Source organism: Eumetopias jubatus, unplaced genomic scaffold (genome assembly GCF_037043125.1).
Source record: "Eumetopias jubatus isolate StellerSeaLion01/CBP00866 unplaced genomic scaffold, mEumJub1_p1.0 scaffold_10, whole genome shotgun sequence".
NCBI classification, from domain to species: domain Eukaryota; kingdom Metazoa; phylum Chordata; class Mammalia; order Carnivora; family Otariidae; genus Eumetopias; species Eumetopias jubatus.
Genome location: NW_028274816.1, coordinates 92,242,176 through 92,256,821, shown reverse-complemented (window position 1 = coordinate 92,256,821; position 14,646 = coordinate 92,242,176). Strand labels below are relative to the sequence as shown.

The 14,646-nt window shown below is 44.6% G+C and overlaps 1 protein-coding gene across 2 annotated transcripts in view; it reads right to left on the bottom strand.

Annotated features, from left to right (window-relative positions):
- Positions 1-3,392: 3,392 nt before the first annotated feature.
- LOC114216115 (ABC-type organic anion transporter ABCA8-like) overlaps positions 3,393-14,646 on the bottom strand; it is a 57,759-nt gene continuing 46,505 nt past the window's right edge. For both annotated transcript variants that reach the window (XM_088027259.1, XM_088027260.1), the window contains exons 28-38: positions 13,472-13,592; positions 12,489-12,606; positions 11,747-11,838; positions 9,039-9,199; positions 8,131-8,206; positions 7,961-8,055; positions 7,093-7,212; positions 6,741-6,881; positions 5,218-5,297; positions 3,621-3,676; positions 3,393-3,491 (exon numbers count right to left, since the gene is read on the bottom strand). In XM_088027259.1, coding sequence (XP_087883385.1) covers positions 3,393-3,491; positions 3,621-3,676; positions 5,218-5,297; positions 6,741-6,881; positions 7,093-7,212; positions 7,961-8,055; positions 8,131-8,206; positions 9,039-9,199; positions 11,747-11,838; positions 12,489-12,606; positions 13,472-13,592 — 1,159 coding nt within the window. The remainder of the gene's footprint in view (positions 3,492-3,620; positions 3,677-5,217; positions 5,298-6,740; positions 6,882-7,092; positions 7,213-7,960; positions 8,056-8,130; positions 8,207-9,038; positions 9,200-11,746; positions 11,839-12,488; positions 12,607-13,471; positions 13,593-14,646) is intronic.

The window sequence follows — 14,646 nt, the reverse complement described above, 5'->3', positions numbered from 1 at the left end:
TTTTTCCTGATGCCTTTAGCATTTGTTACTCAACATAATGTATTACTTGTACTCTCTGGGATCTTGGAAAACTGCTTTTTTTTTTTTTTTTTTTAATTGTGGGAAAATCTCTCCCTCACAGTTTTACTTCAGCATTTTAGGAAAGGCTCCGAAAGTGGCATCAATCTGGTTAGAAGGAGGGGAAACCAACAAGTGAGCTGGAAAGGAATCAAGCATGGAGATCGGAATAAGATGGAGCTGGGGACAGCAGGATACAAGCCATGTCTCCTTGACGTCCTACACCTGGTTGAAGACTAAAGCTATTGGTCCATTAGCTGGGGTATTGTTTCTACCAAGCCAATCAATTTACTTTAATTGAATGTCTCCCTTGCACACTATTTTGTTGGATCTTTACACAACCAAAGGAAAGGCAAAACAAACAAACAAAAAAACCAAAGGAAGTTAGAAGAATATTATAGGGTACAAGCAAGATGAAGAGGAAAACGATGGCTAGAGTAAGATTGACCACAAGGAGCAAGGAGTGATTTTTAGCACAGCAATGTTCCCTGTCTTCTGGGGCCTGCAGATATAATGGGCTGCTCCAGGTTGGGGGTAAGACCTGCAGAACTAGTCTGTGCTTTTAGTTTCTGGTCTCCCTACTGGCCTCAGAAATGTCAACATCTGCCATGGGGTCACCAAACATTTCATAGTTCACCATGCTCTGTGTGGCACCGAGTCTGTGATACAGCAGATGTCCTCTGCAGGTGTATCGGATGAAGCCAGCCCCAGACGCTGGTCCCACATGAAGCCATGTGAAGAGCTGGCAGGTTTTTCCTTGCAAAAGAAAAAGTACAAAACTTAAGCTCAGTTTGACACAACTGTCACTTTCATTTGTCCACAGACATGGTTGGCTGTAATGTTAAGGCTGGTTCGATCCACAGGCCGAGTAAAAAGCCGATTAGTGCTGAAATTCTGCTCCTGTCAGGATGTCTCTCCCACTGCGCTCCCAGATAACTTCAAAGAAAACAGAGCTAGTTTGTATTATTTCTTTGGGTTGTGATGTGAAGTCTTCTATGACTTTGTTTACTTGTTTGTTTGGTCTTTCCTTTGGTTGTGTAGAGCTCCAACAAAATAGTATTCAAGGGAAACATTCAATTAAAGTAAATTGATTGGCTTGGTAGAAACAATACCTCTGCTAATGGACCAATATCTTTATTTTTCAACCAGGTGTAGGACGTCAAGGAGACATGGCTTGTGTCTGAAAAGAAGTCTGTTTGGTGTTGTTATTTACAGCTGCCTTGGCTGGCCCTTAGGAAATGCGGTGAAACAGGTCCATGGCGATGCATCCTTGAGAACTGAGGGCCTATGGGAGAGAGAGGGAGCCGTCCGGGGCAGGGGAGAGCTTCTTGGAGTCACTGGACGCTGGTTAACAGTGTAACAGCAGCTGACGCTGTTACCGTGTTTGTCGCTTTGGGTGGTCACGGTAACCCTCCGAGGTGGGTACTAGTACCTCCATGCTGAAGACAGTAAACTAGGTGTGCACAAGTAGTAAATGGTAGACCCCAGACTGAATTTAGGTCAACCTCTAAACCACTGTATCAGTCGCTGAAGGCAGGAACTGAGTTTTGCTCATGTTTTTGTCCTTAGCTGTGTCCCCCAACCACGCAGACTCTAAGCCGAGGGTGGGTGATGGCCCAGAAAGACTGAAGAGATGACCCAAGACGGCGATGGAGATGTAGGTTTATTGGGGGGACCTTATGCACTGGGTGTCCAGGAGTGGCGACTGGGACAAAGCGTCCGCTGTGGGGACCCATCTGCAGTGATAGCATAGTAACTAGCTTCGCAACTACTCACTTGTAGCTTCTCCCCTTCTTGCACGAGCAGAGTTCCCAGGAGAGCAAAACCTGCCATCTGGATATTCTTCGTTACAAAGGAGCCCCTCCAGGTTGGCCACCCCTAGAGCCCTGACCTTGAACCCTGAACAGCATGTTCTTTGGCATATTCTGCTTGATAGGAATACAGAGGGAGGACAGGATCCCTACCTTCTCGAGATAGTGATTAAAGGGGCGATCAGGGTGCGTTTGCACAAACCAGCCTGCCGGCACATACCACGCACCAGCACAAGATGAGCAAATGGACCTTGGGAAGAGAGCGTGGGAGGTGTGCTCTCCAGAACAGAATTTTCCGAGCTGTTCAAAATTATCTGAGTCTGAGAGGATCAGGGATTCCAAAGGGAAGAAAAGACATGCAAAGTCAGAACTGGAGGGGAAATCTGCTCAGAGAATCATCTTCATAACTCAGAAAATCTTGTTTAACTACATTTTATGCAAGGTAATCACAGCCGGTATTTAAAAAACAAAAACAAAACCAAAAACCCAACACTGTTCTAGGAAATGTCTCTGTTTGCCACCACCTTTAACTTCCTTAATCATGGTGTGGTGTTTTTTCTTTCTTTACAATTTGGTAACATGTTGATGAAAGCAGTAAACTAGCTCTTATATCAGAACTTTTTTCAATTTGATTTCAACGAATTTGTAAATAGGGAGGCCACTTAGTCGAGAAAAAGACACGTGAAAATACTTGAAATAGAAAATGTATTTCAAAACTGCACATATAAGATTTTTATTTCCCACCAACTTGGTCATTTGACTTCTTACTACATGGATCAATATTCTTAGACCAAGTGGCAAATATCCACAAAAGGTCAGTTACAAAAACAGGTAACTCTAAAGCCTCGATTTTAAAATACAATGAAAGTGGGACTTCACTGATTCACAGAAATTCAAAAAGTACAATAAATTCCTAATAGCAAGTATCAGACTATGTCTATAATATTGATAAGTGTTACCAGCAGATACGTTTTCAAATATATTGATATCAGATATTATGGCCAATGATGGTTTAATATTTTTAAGCCATAAGAATATACATGAAAATCTATTTTAAAAAGTATGATGCTTTTGACATGATCACTTAAAGTTCTTATTAAAATACCAGCTTCACAAAGTATCAAACTTGTAGAAGAATAAATGTACAGACTTCCCAGCTCAGGTTAGAAAAAAGTATTTTTTAAGGTTTTGATAAAAAATTAAACAAAATGTGCTTACGATACTAAAAAAAAAATGAAACGACCTCATAAAAGTAAATTTATTTATTCAGTATTGTACAGAAAAGTGGAATCAGGGTGACCTGCAGAGACACAGAGGCAGTGACTGGGGGGCGGGCTCAGCCACAGGCCTCTGTCCACACGGTAGCCGGAACTGCCCAGGCATTGCTCCCTCCTCCTCTCCACCACAGGAAGAACCATGTCAGTGTTTATAATACAGTTTCTAAAAATATGACATTGATGCTACAAAAAAAAAGTCTTAAAAAACAACCACATGCTTGAACAGAAACATAGGGTATTTGGGGCTTTAAGGGTCTTCCTGTGGGAGGAGTTTCCTCTTCACTGAAGGATCAAGTTCTTCATCAAAGTCATCCAGCTCCTGTTCCTTGGAGAGCTCCAGGAAAACCTGAGACGGACAAGAAATAAAGAGGGAGAGATGTCACGCTGCCTCCGTAGCTCCAAGTGAGTGCAAAGCATCTGCTCACACTGTACATTTATAGTGCATGGATGAACTGAGTCACGCACACTGACCCACCTGCTCCAGGGTGGACTGGGAGAGGCTGTACTCCTCCAGGTGGAAGCTCTGTTTAACTGCAGAAGGACGGACGGACGTTAGGAGTTCATCTATTTTTATACCCACATGGTCTCAGAAGTCAGCATACCATACAAATAACAATTTTTAAAAAATCTTAAATAAAAAAGTTTAGATAAAAATGTTCCTGATTTAAGTATGGCATGCAGTTAAAAATACACCCATGCATTCACTTGGGTTTGGGGAGAAAAGTATGCATGCTATGTTCATTTAGCACAGTGTTGGAGATTTCTATTTAAGCAGGAAACAGTGCTGCAAAGGTTTCCTTCCCGGTACATGTGAACTAGTGCTTTTGCACATTCAGCATAGGAAGAGGTGGAAGGAAGACATGTTTTGCAAAGGGAAGCCTCAGAAGATTATGGAGAAAGATGTCTGCGGTTTCCTGGGAGCAGGTATCCCTTGTGACCCTCTTTCTACCATGACCGCTTGCTGCTAAGTGAGTTGAAAACCTTTCTCCTTGACCAGAATAGATGGGAAGGGTAGTCAGAGCTCTGATAGGAGGCAGCAGCCTGGAAATGTCACCAACAGTACCAGGCCAGTACTGGCCACGGTGCCAATCTGGGAGTGTTTGCATGATCACGTGTCCAGAAAGTTGGGGTGCTCGGCGCAGAGAATGGAAAGGGGGTGTCCCTGTGGCCATGAATGCTATCAGCAGGAGTACAAAGAGTCTTCTAGAACCAGGAGACTTGAATCTCTTCCCTAGGGAAGGTGACAAGCAAGCAAAAAGATCACTGAGCCGTGACAATGAAAAAGAGAATATAGGGAGGGAGTTCTGGCTAGCACAATTCAGAGGCAGGGTTAATGAGCTCAGGTGGCAAGACAAACATGGGGTGGTGGTGACAGATGCAGTGTGGCTAGCTGTGAAGTGCAACAGACACAGGAAGATTGTTTTAATAACCAGACAGGAGGCCAGTTTCTTAATACACAGCCTAAGGCCGTAAGTAACATGCAAGTCCATATGAAATTAAACTGTAAACATGCATCATGCATCAATGTCCCCAAAGAAAGTGTCCTCCTTGAATGCATACACAACTGAATTTTGATTTAGGTTTTCCATATATATATACACACACACACAAAAAAAAACACATGGAAAAACACCGCAAAGCAAAAGTAAAGTCACTCCCATTAATCCCCTGCCCCCCAACACCCCAACACACACAGAATGCCTCCACTTCTTTGATTTTTTTTGTGCCCTAAAATTCAACTGGAGATTTTTAACTTTAAAAACTAACACCTTAGAGGCGCCTGGGTGGCACAGTCAGTTAAGTGTCTGACTCTTGATTTCGGCTCAGGTCAGGATCTCAGGGTCGTGGGATCGAGCCCCGTGTTGGGCTCCATGCTCAGCAGGGAGTCTGCTTGAGATTCTCTCTCCCCCCCCGGCCCACTCGTGCTCTCTTTCTCTTAAAATAAATAAATAAATAAAATCTTTAAAATTAACACCTTAGCTCACATTCTGTTTTTGTCAGGCCGATGGATTAGTCTATGATCTGGAATTAGCTGCTTCCTGGGATCTCATTTCTGAGTTTATGGCTCTTACCCTTCTCTAATGTGCAGAAAGCTTGTGCTAAAGGTCGCACATTTTCCACTGGCAGTTTATACACCATCACAGAAGAGTACCTGCGGGGAGAGAGGCGGGGCTGAGGCTGATACCACCTGTGCAGGTGCAAGCTGGCTGCGACCCTGTCTCTGGTCGTTATCCTGATAAGTAAGAGTCAGTGTGGGGCAGGCGAAATGCCTAGGGTGAGGTTGTTCACAAGGAGAACCCGGTGAGGGGAGAGGCTCCGCATGGAGAGGAGCAGGTGCGGGGCAGATGAAACGTGGACATTTGCCAAAGTTGCCTGCCACCTTATCTTTTCAGCTAAACACTTGCTTCTCGAGCTTCATCTTCCACCAGGGACTGATGCCACATAATTTCTTGAAGTCACTCAACTCAGGTGGGGGTCTAGGTCTTTTCTCTAGAGAACTCTTACCTCTCCAACTTGCCCCAGGCTACCCAAACTACTTTTCTTTTTTCCCCTTTCTTTTTATTATGTTAATCACCATACATTACATCATTAGTTTTTGATGTAGTGTTCCATGATTCATTGCCAAACTACTCTTCTAATTTAGGTTTCATTGAGTCTCTGATGAGGAGACTGGAAATCGCCAGGAATTCAGCACCAAATAATGTTCAGGGACAGTTTTTTTTTTTTTAAATAATTTGTTTCCCAGATTAACGTTTGTCTTTTTATCATTTGAAAATCAGGAAGATTTAAATTTCATTTCATAAGATACCATTTCCTCTATTTATGGTGCGATCATTCTCATCTATTCTGCTCATTCCCTGTGCCTTTATGACCTATTTCTATTCAGTCGTGGGCTGCCCATTGAGATACAGCGTTTTCTTTGACATTTATACTCCAGTGTAGAAATATATTTTCCCACCGTGTCATTATGACTTCTTATTATTCTTTTCTATCTGTTTTCCCCCCAGCTCCTAAATCATCTGTCTTCTGCAGTAAATTCTAGGTGTTAAAAATGACTCTAAAGTTAATCTTTGATTTTTACTGTATGATTTTCCTGAGAACTGTTCCATGATCAGACTGTGTATAAAATTGGAAGTGTTAATAGATTTGAAAGAAAATAATTAGCTTTCAATTCTACCTATGCCACTCGTTAGCTCTGTCGCGTGACCTAACTTCTCAGTTTCCTTTCCTTAAAGATAACAATCAATTCCATTTCTTAAGGTCCTTGTAGTGGCCAGGCGCTCACAATGCTTTTTTGAAATCATCTCATTTTTCACTGGAAAAACAGTGTCTACCTACGAAAATTTCAGTGCAGATTAAATACGACAGCACGAGACCAGAACGGTATCTTGCAGCTAGTAAGACAGCAACACATGCTACCTCCAATTTTCCATCAGCTCTCCTCTTCTCTAATTTAGTTTCTGCAGGGTCCAACAGATACTTTCTTTTAGGTTCCCTTTTGGGCTAAGTGTGGACTCTAATGACAACAAGTGAATGAAACCAGCAAGGAAAAGCTGACATTTGGTATCAGATCAAACGCAGCAACCAACTTTACCTTTCCTGCCGGGCAGCCTGGGGGAAAACCCTCAGAATTTCACGATGGAGGCTTTCCCTCTGCTCGGGGGTCTTCACCTTCATCTCCAGCAGATAATTCTTACCAAATTTACTCTTCAGGTGTTGGATGGAACCGATACATCTGGAGGTCAGAGGAGGTTGAGGTCGTCACAGAAAGGGGAAAGAGACTGGGCACACAATGTTTGAGACTCTTGATTTACTGCTAGGGTTGTCTCCAGGGCGTCACTCTTAGACCCAGAGGCAGTATCTAGAGCCATGCTGTGCACGGACAAACTCCTCCAGCCATGCACCTGTTGGGGGGGCGGGTAGTGTGGGTGGGGACGGGCACCCACCTCAGCCTTCCGGACACCATGATGGCCACGCGGTCACACACGGCCTCAGCCTCCGCCATGTAGTGGGTCGTCAGGAGGGCGCCCCTCTCTGTGTCTTTGAAGGTGGCCCGGATCACCTGCCTAAATCGTCAAAAGAAAAGAGGGGGATTCGAATGAATCATAAATGGGCGGGGAAAAGAATTTTTAACCGGCATGCCTGTGAGTAATTAGCCAAAGGAGCTCAAGCAAGGGAGGACCCCCCGAGAGGGCAGGTGGGAGGAGGAAGGGTGAGCCCCGTGAGGGCGTGAGGCAGAGGCAAGCGCTGGAAGAGGAGCTGTCTGAGAACACAGTTTATCCCGAGCTTGTGTTGAGAAACGCTGAGCAAGAGGTTGCTCATGAAAGGGCTGTGCCAAGGAACAGAGAGACAGAATTCAACCACGGGGGGGTGGGGGGGTGGGGTGGGGGGGCACAACCTAGTAGGAGAAAATAAATGCAGAATAAATGTTCAAGATAACATCCAGAAGCGGCCCCCACCTTTACAACCTAATGGGAATCACTGCTCCCCCCCCTCCCCCAGCACTGGCCACGGTCACCGTGGCCCAGGGATGCACCACCCCTTCCTAAAAGATCACTGGGGCAATGGTACGACTTACAGTGAGTGTGGCTGGGTCCTGCCAATGCTTATTTTCTCTTCAATGATGAAATATAATCAGGGAGAGGGTTGGTGTTTGTTTCGGAAAATATTGGTGTTACTAATGATATTGAGAGGTGTTCTCCCTCACCCTCCCCATTAAGAAACTGTTTAAGGGACGATTTTTACACAAGTAAAACAATTCACAAATTTCCTGCAAGGCTTTGGGGCTGTCCGTGCCTGGGTAGCGTCCCTCACCACATCTGCTGCTGTCCCTCGGGGTCCACCCCCGTGGACGGCTCGTCCAGAAGCATCACCGATGGGTTTCCCAGGATGCTCAGCGCGAAGCACACCTGGAACGGGAGAACAGCATGTCTGGCACCGACGTGTGGGGTGCGCAGAGTAACACTGAGTCCCCCCCCCCTTACCTTCCTCTTTATTCCCTCGGATAAGGCCTTCACGGGCAGCTTCAGCTGGTCCTGCAGCTTGAGCGCATCCACCAACCTGGAGCAAAGACACTGGAGCATCACAGTAAGGAAGTTGGGAGGGGGATGGGCCACACAGCACAGGGATGGGGAGCACAGCTCAGAAATACAGTTCAGAAAATAGATGCCAGGCAATTTTTTTAAAAGATTTTATTTATTTATTTGAGAGAGAGAGAATGAGAGATAGAGAGCACGAGAGGGAAGAGGGTCAGAGGGAGAAGCAGACTCCCTGCTGAGCAGGGAGCCCGATGTGGGACTCGATCCCGGGACTCCAGGATCATGATCTGAGCCGAAGGCAGTCGCTTAACCAACTGAGCCACCCAGGCGCCCGCCAGGAAATTTTTTTTAAAGATTTTATTTATTTATTGGGGGGGCAGAGGGAGAGGGAGAAGCTGACTGCCCGCTGAGCGGGGAGCCCAAGCTGGGGCTCGATCCCAGGACCCCAGATCATGACCTAAGCTGAAGGCAGACGCTTAACCGAATGAGCCACCCAGGGGCCCCAGGCCAGGCAATCTTAAACTGGCTGGTTTGATCCCTCCAGATAGATAGTTTTCCCTTTTAAAAGAATATAAGCCCATTTCATGATTTTTAAATAGTTGGTCTATGAGAAATACTTTATACTTAAATTTTAGTATTTTTGATAACTTTCACCAACGGTTACTATTTTTATATTTACTATGAGAAGAAAATTAACACTTTGAAATCTGGGAAACCAGTTTCTAGTGGGGAATCTACCCAGTGTGATCTGGGTCAGGGTTCAGAGTCTCCTGTCCTGAACTGACAGTGAAGCTCCTCACTCCCAACTGTCTCCTGCCCCCACAGGGTATAGAACAGGGGTGGCTCCCACCCACCTCGAGATGGTGATGGCTGCGTCCGCTTTCCTCAGTCCTTTGATGGCAGCAAACACCTCCAGGTGCTCCTTCACAGTCAGATTGGGCCACAGCACGTTCTCTTGGGGACAGTACCCCAGGAAGCCCAAGGAGCCCTCCCCGCTGCTCCCTTTTAGTAGCACCTGCAGAGAAAAGTTCACTCTCAGGGCCTGCCTTCTGGGTTTGTTTTTCCTGCATTTCTCAATGGCTTCTTCTTCTTCTTCTTCTTTTTTTTTTTAAGATTGTATTTATTTATTTGACAGAGACACCGCGAGAGAGGGCTGTGTCACAAGCAAGGGGGGTGGGAGAGGGAGAAGCAAGCTTCCACGGAGCAGGGAGCCCGATGTGGGGCTCAATCCTAGGACCCCGGGATCATGACCTGAGCTGAAGGCAGACGCTTAACAACTGAGCCACCCAGGCGCCCCACAATGGCCTCTTTCTCCTTACAAACCTAGAAAAACTAGAAACTCTCTAAGTCCTAATTGGGCTGAATAATCTATAATCATTCTGTGTTGGAGAGAGGTCGTCAGAGAATGAACACATGAAAACAAGGGTGTGCACCCCCTAATCTAAGCTGAAAAATCAAGTATCTCGCAAATATGTCTTGCCATCATGGCCAACAGGTTATATCCAATTTTTTTTTATCACAATCAGGAAACAAGTATATGAATTTATGAATGGAATTCCTCACTATTGAACACACTCAGTGAGCACATGTCTTTTGAGCACGTAACATATGTTGCGCTGTCTGCTTTGGATACAGTGGGGAATGGAATAGCCAGCACCTTTGTTACTTGTGTTTTCATTCTGCTGAGCAAATTGGGCAATAAACAAGTAGAAAAATGAGCGGCTGGAATACAGACAGCTCCTAAGTGGTGCTGTAATGGAAGTAGTCAGGATGCTGGGGGCGGGGACTAACTAACATCACTAGGTAGGATGATCAGAGAGGGTCCTGTCTGCTGAGGGACCCCTGGGGCAGAAGAGGGACAGGGCACCTGCCTTGGAAAAGCCCAGACGAAAGGAATTTGGAGCAGAGCAAAGCCCTGTGCCCTGATGAAGCTCCATCTGTTTTTAGACCCGAGGCAAAGCTGGGGGCCTGGGTGCAGAGTGAGGAAGGCATGTGATAATCGGCCCCTCCAGATGAGCCAGAGGGATGCGGGGAGGGGGGTCCTCAGCCTTAGTGCAGTAGGAGGTTGTTGAAAATATTGAAGTAGGACGATGGTACTGTTTATAAAGATCACACTGGCTGATCTGATTAAAGCTAATTTCATGACACCCAAATAGTTTGCTTTGTTAACTCAGATCTTACTTACCTTTCAAATAGTTCATTATCATATATCTGTGAACAGTTACTACCTCCTTTTTTGCCCATGCTTAACGAGAAATGAAATAACGATTTAGGGTCTAGATGGTGACTCAATTGGAACGTGGTCTCCACTAAGCTAAGGAGTCCAGTTAGGGTTGAGTGAGCCACCAACATCCCTGAGTAGCCCCATTCACCATCACGGGCTCTCATCTCGGCTTTGGAGGGATTGTGAATATTTAATTTCTCCTCCATCTTTGGTGGCATATTTATCAATCACATTCCCGGAGGTCTTTTCCCTTCCGGGCTTGAGCACCACCCCCTCTCCCCTGGTGTGGTGCCACAGACATCTCTCTGCCTTATATTCTGTTCTCCAAAATCCCTGGACATCCTTTCCAAAGGAGCTTTTAAAGTGGTCTATTTTTGCCATAGAATTTGGGGGGAAATATGTTCTCTATACTCTATTGTGTGGTCTCCCTCTTTGCTAAATCTCAGCTCTTTTTCTGGTGTCTGACCATCTTATATGGTTCAACTGCATGTAGGACTCAAGTTCACTTCATATCCCTGTTGCTCAATTTTGAATCATTCTTTGAAAACACTCCCAAGAAATAGTGTATTTCTACAAAAATATATGTCTCAGGATCCAGGCACTTTGTGAAGGACAATGAATATAATGGCTTAATAAAGGGTTTTTGTTTTCTTTTTTAAACATTTTAATTCAAGATTAAAGCATTACATACTGGGAAGACAATGCCCATTGAAAGTACAAATCCTGTATGTCAACTATACTTCCATTAAAAAAAAAAGTGGGGGGAGCGCCTGGGTGGCTCAGTTGGTTAAGCATCTGCCTTCGGCTCGGGTCATGATCTCAGGATCCTGGAATCGAGCCCCATGTCAGGCTCCCTGCTCGGCGAGGAACCTGCTTCTCCCTCACCATCTGCCCCTCTCCCTGCTTGTGCTCTCTCTGTCTCTCTCTCTCTCAAATAAATAAATAAAATCTTTAAAAAAAAATCAAAACCAAAAATGTAATGTGTTACACTGCACTCACCGTTAATACATGGAAGCAGATAGTTTGCCAAGAAAAAAAAGTGCAACTCCATGTGTTTTATGGTATGATAACTGAGGCCTGTATAGATTCTGATGTTGCTTTCTAATCAGATACTGGACATTGCCTCTAGATGTCGTTGAAGGCATAAGTAATTATTCCCTGCCAGTGATTAATTTTTCCATGTATGAACATGTTAACTTTGTGAATATGTTAGTCTGCAACTTTAACTACTTCTGTCATCTAATGATTAAATGAGATTTGCTCTTTACAAAGCTTTCACATCTTACAAGTTTATTCTGAGCACCACGAGATAGCACATTCTCCACACAATTCACCTACCTGTCCAGCAGTTGGTTTTGTGTCTCCGGTTATCACCTTGATGGATGTGCTTTTCCCAGCTCCATTGTGTCCTAATAATCCTAAAACCTCACCTGAAAAAAAAAATTGGTTGCACTTAATATGAATTGACTTTAATAGTAAAATTAAGTCTAAAACATAGTCTAAAGTCTTGCTATGTGACAAGCGTTGTGCTCTGTGCTTTATATACGGGGTCTCATTTACTCGTCAGGCCTGAGAGGTTGTTGTCATGATCCCTGTGTACATATTTCGGGACGGCTCTCAGAGATGAGGTTAGCTGCCCACGGTCACACAGATGGGAAGGGGTAAAGCCCCTCTTGGAAGCCAGTGTGTCAGACTCTGTCTCCTGTGACCCTAAGTACTGTGGTCAGTACACAAAATGAGGTCATCTCAACGGCTGCTGGCCAAGCCTTCAGACTGCACTGGCAAAACCCCAGTTCATTCTCTTGTGAAATAGAACAAACACTAGGAAACCAATCATGCTCACGAAATAGATACGTCGTGGCTTCAGCGGTTTGTTTTAATAGAGTGCTTATGGTTTCTGTGTAGATGTTGATTAATTCTACTTAGAAATGGGACATGTTGAACGAAGGTACTGTCAAGGTCACCTGCTGATGGGTCTGTGTGGGAAACCGCGAGGCGATGTACAGAACGATTCTCATCAAGACATAATAAAGCTCATGAGGGCCCCAGGCCACCAGGGGAAGGGCCATAGGGGTCAAACCTTTTCTAACACAGAAAGAGACATTTCTTGTGGCGATTTTCTTCTTCCTCTTGGAAAAGCAGCATTTCCTTTTCCCTGCATACTCTTTGCGCAGGCAGCTGAAGATAACGACCGGTTTCTGTAAGTAAATCACATCAGACCTTAATTCTCTCCATGAACTTTGAAGCTCTGTCCTCCCATTGGTGTGGCCCCTCATGACACAAGCCATGCCATCACAGGAGACCTTCCATGAGGGGACAACTTTCCTGGCCATTCTCCAATCCTGGTCCTCGGTCTTGGAGGGAGGAGATGGTCATTTTCCCCTCCTACCAAGGCAATTACTCAGAAGCACAGTATTCTGTGCAGAACAGGAGCAAAGAGACTTGGAGAAGTACTGAGTCCTGCTCTAAGGACAAGACAACGGGCTGCCGACCAGATTTTGCCCTGCAGTCCGTACAGTGCCATTCTCCAAGGAGCAGTGCTAACGTGTCCCTGTGTTCCCCTTCTAAAATTCACAAGTTCTGGGGCACCTGGCTGGCTCAGTCAGTGAAGCCTCATGGCTTCAGCTCAGGTCACGATCTCAGGGTCCTGGGATCGAGCCCCACCTAGGACTGCCTGCTAAGCAGAGAGTCTGCTTCTCCCCTCTCCCTCTGCCCTGCCTCCCCTCCCCCGACCCCCACTTCCCCCACCCCTGCATGTGTGCTGTCTCAAATAAATAAATAAAATCTTTAAAAAATAAAATAAAGTTCTTCCTTGGCTTTTGCAACTTCAGTTGTACTCCACTTCTTGGTTTTTATTCCAAGAATGACAAACTGAGGTGACGTGACTTTTAATCTGTTCGTTTCAACGTAAACAAGATGATTACTTACTAAAAGGAAGTCATGATCTGTGCTTGTATGGACCAGAGGAACCCAGGATTATTTGAGGACCAGACTCGTAGACGGACTATGTTAACTGACAAACATTTGTGTTATTTGATGAAATGAGTACTTCATAGGTGTTACCTCATCAAAGCTTGTGGAATTCAAGGCATCTGCTGTTCTCATTCTTTCCCGTTGAACATCTTCATCCTCCCCTTCTGGTGCTTCTGGATTTTGATAAGCATCATTGCTTCTTGGAGGAATTCTAGAGTCAAGAGCCATCCATGAATCATCAATATGGGGTTTTCATCCTTGTATTAAGAATACGGCATTCTTTAAATCTTATGCTTTGAGTAGGTTGGGTAATTAATAAACTATCATAACCCCCTTTCAGTAAGGTGACTCTTCCTCCCTTCCCAACCTAGTGCTTATCTTGATAAGCAGTACTGCTGTATTTAGTGACCCTTGCTTCGTACCTACCTTTCATCCTACTTCTCTGTGGAAGATTCTTTTTCCATTATCACTGGGCAACTTAGTATCTATTATCTCACAGAAGATTTTAATAGCATAATTTAATGATGTTATCTTTCTGGAAACCTTAGCTTTAATACCACGGCCATGTTGGCATTATTACATTCCCATGGGGATACTGAGTCAGAGTATTTGAAGTCAGGACGGTCTCAGAAAATACAAGTTAGATGCTTGATCTCCTCGGAAACCTGGCCATTTCTTGGGAATGTGTGTCAGATTCACTTTCTCCCCCACTTTAAGTCTGGTCCTTCATACCCGTATATATAGGTCACTCTATTCTCTCTTACCTCAATCTAATCCCCCATACTGATCTTAGATTTCTTAAAGGTCATCTTTCTCCTTGCCCACTCAACTGTCTGTAAATAGTTAAAGATGAATAGATAAATAGTTAAAGGTCATCTTGCAAGTTGCCCACTCAACTGTTTGTAGTAGGTAAAGATGAAACCAATGGGAGATACAGAGGGAGTGAGATGCTTATGGCCGTGTCCTTGCACGGTGTAAAAAAACAGTCTCAGCTTTTAAGTCCCATTAATAACTGGACCAATCTGTGATCTACCAGTTGGTCTTCTTACCACCACAGAAAAAGAGAACAATTACTGCTGTTTTTGGCCTATTGATCATTCCATCCTTCCTTCCTGGATTGGCAGCATTCCTTCAACTCCGAATCTATTTAAATGGATTGCTATTTAAATTGAAGTAGTGGCATGTAGCTTTTCCCACCCTTTTATTCAGAGCCCTTGATAATCAATGTTTCAGGTCTGTTTCCCTCTCTACTTAAAATCCTCTTT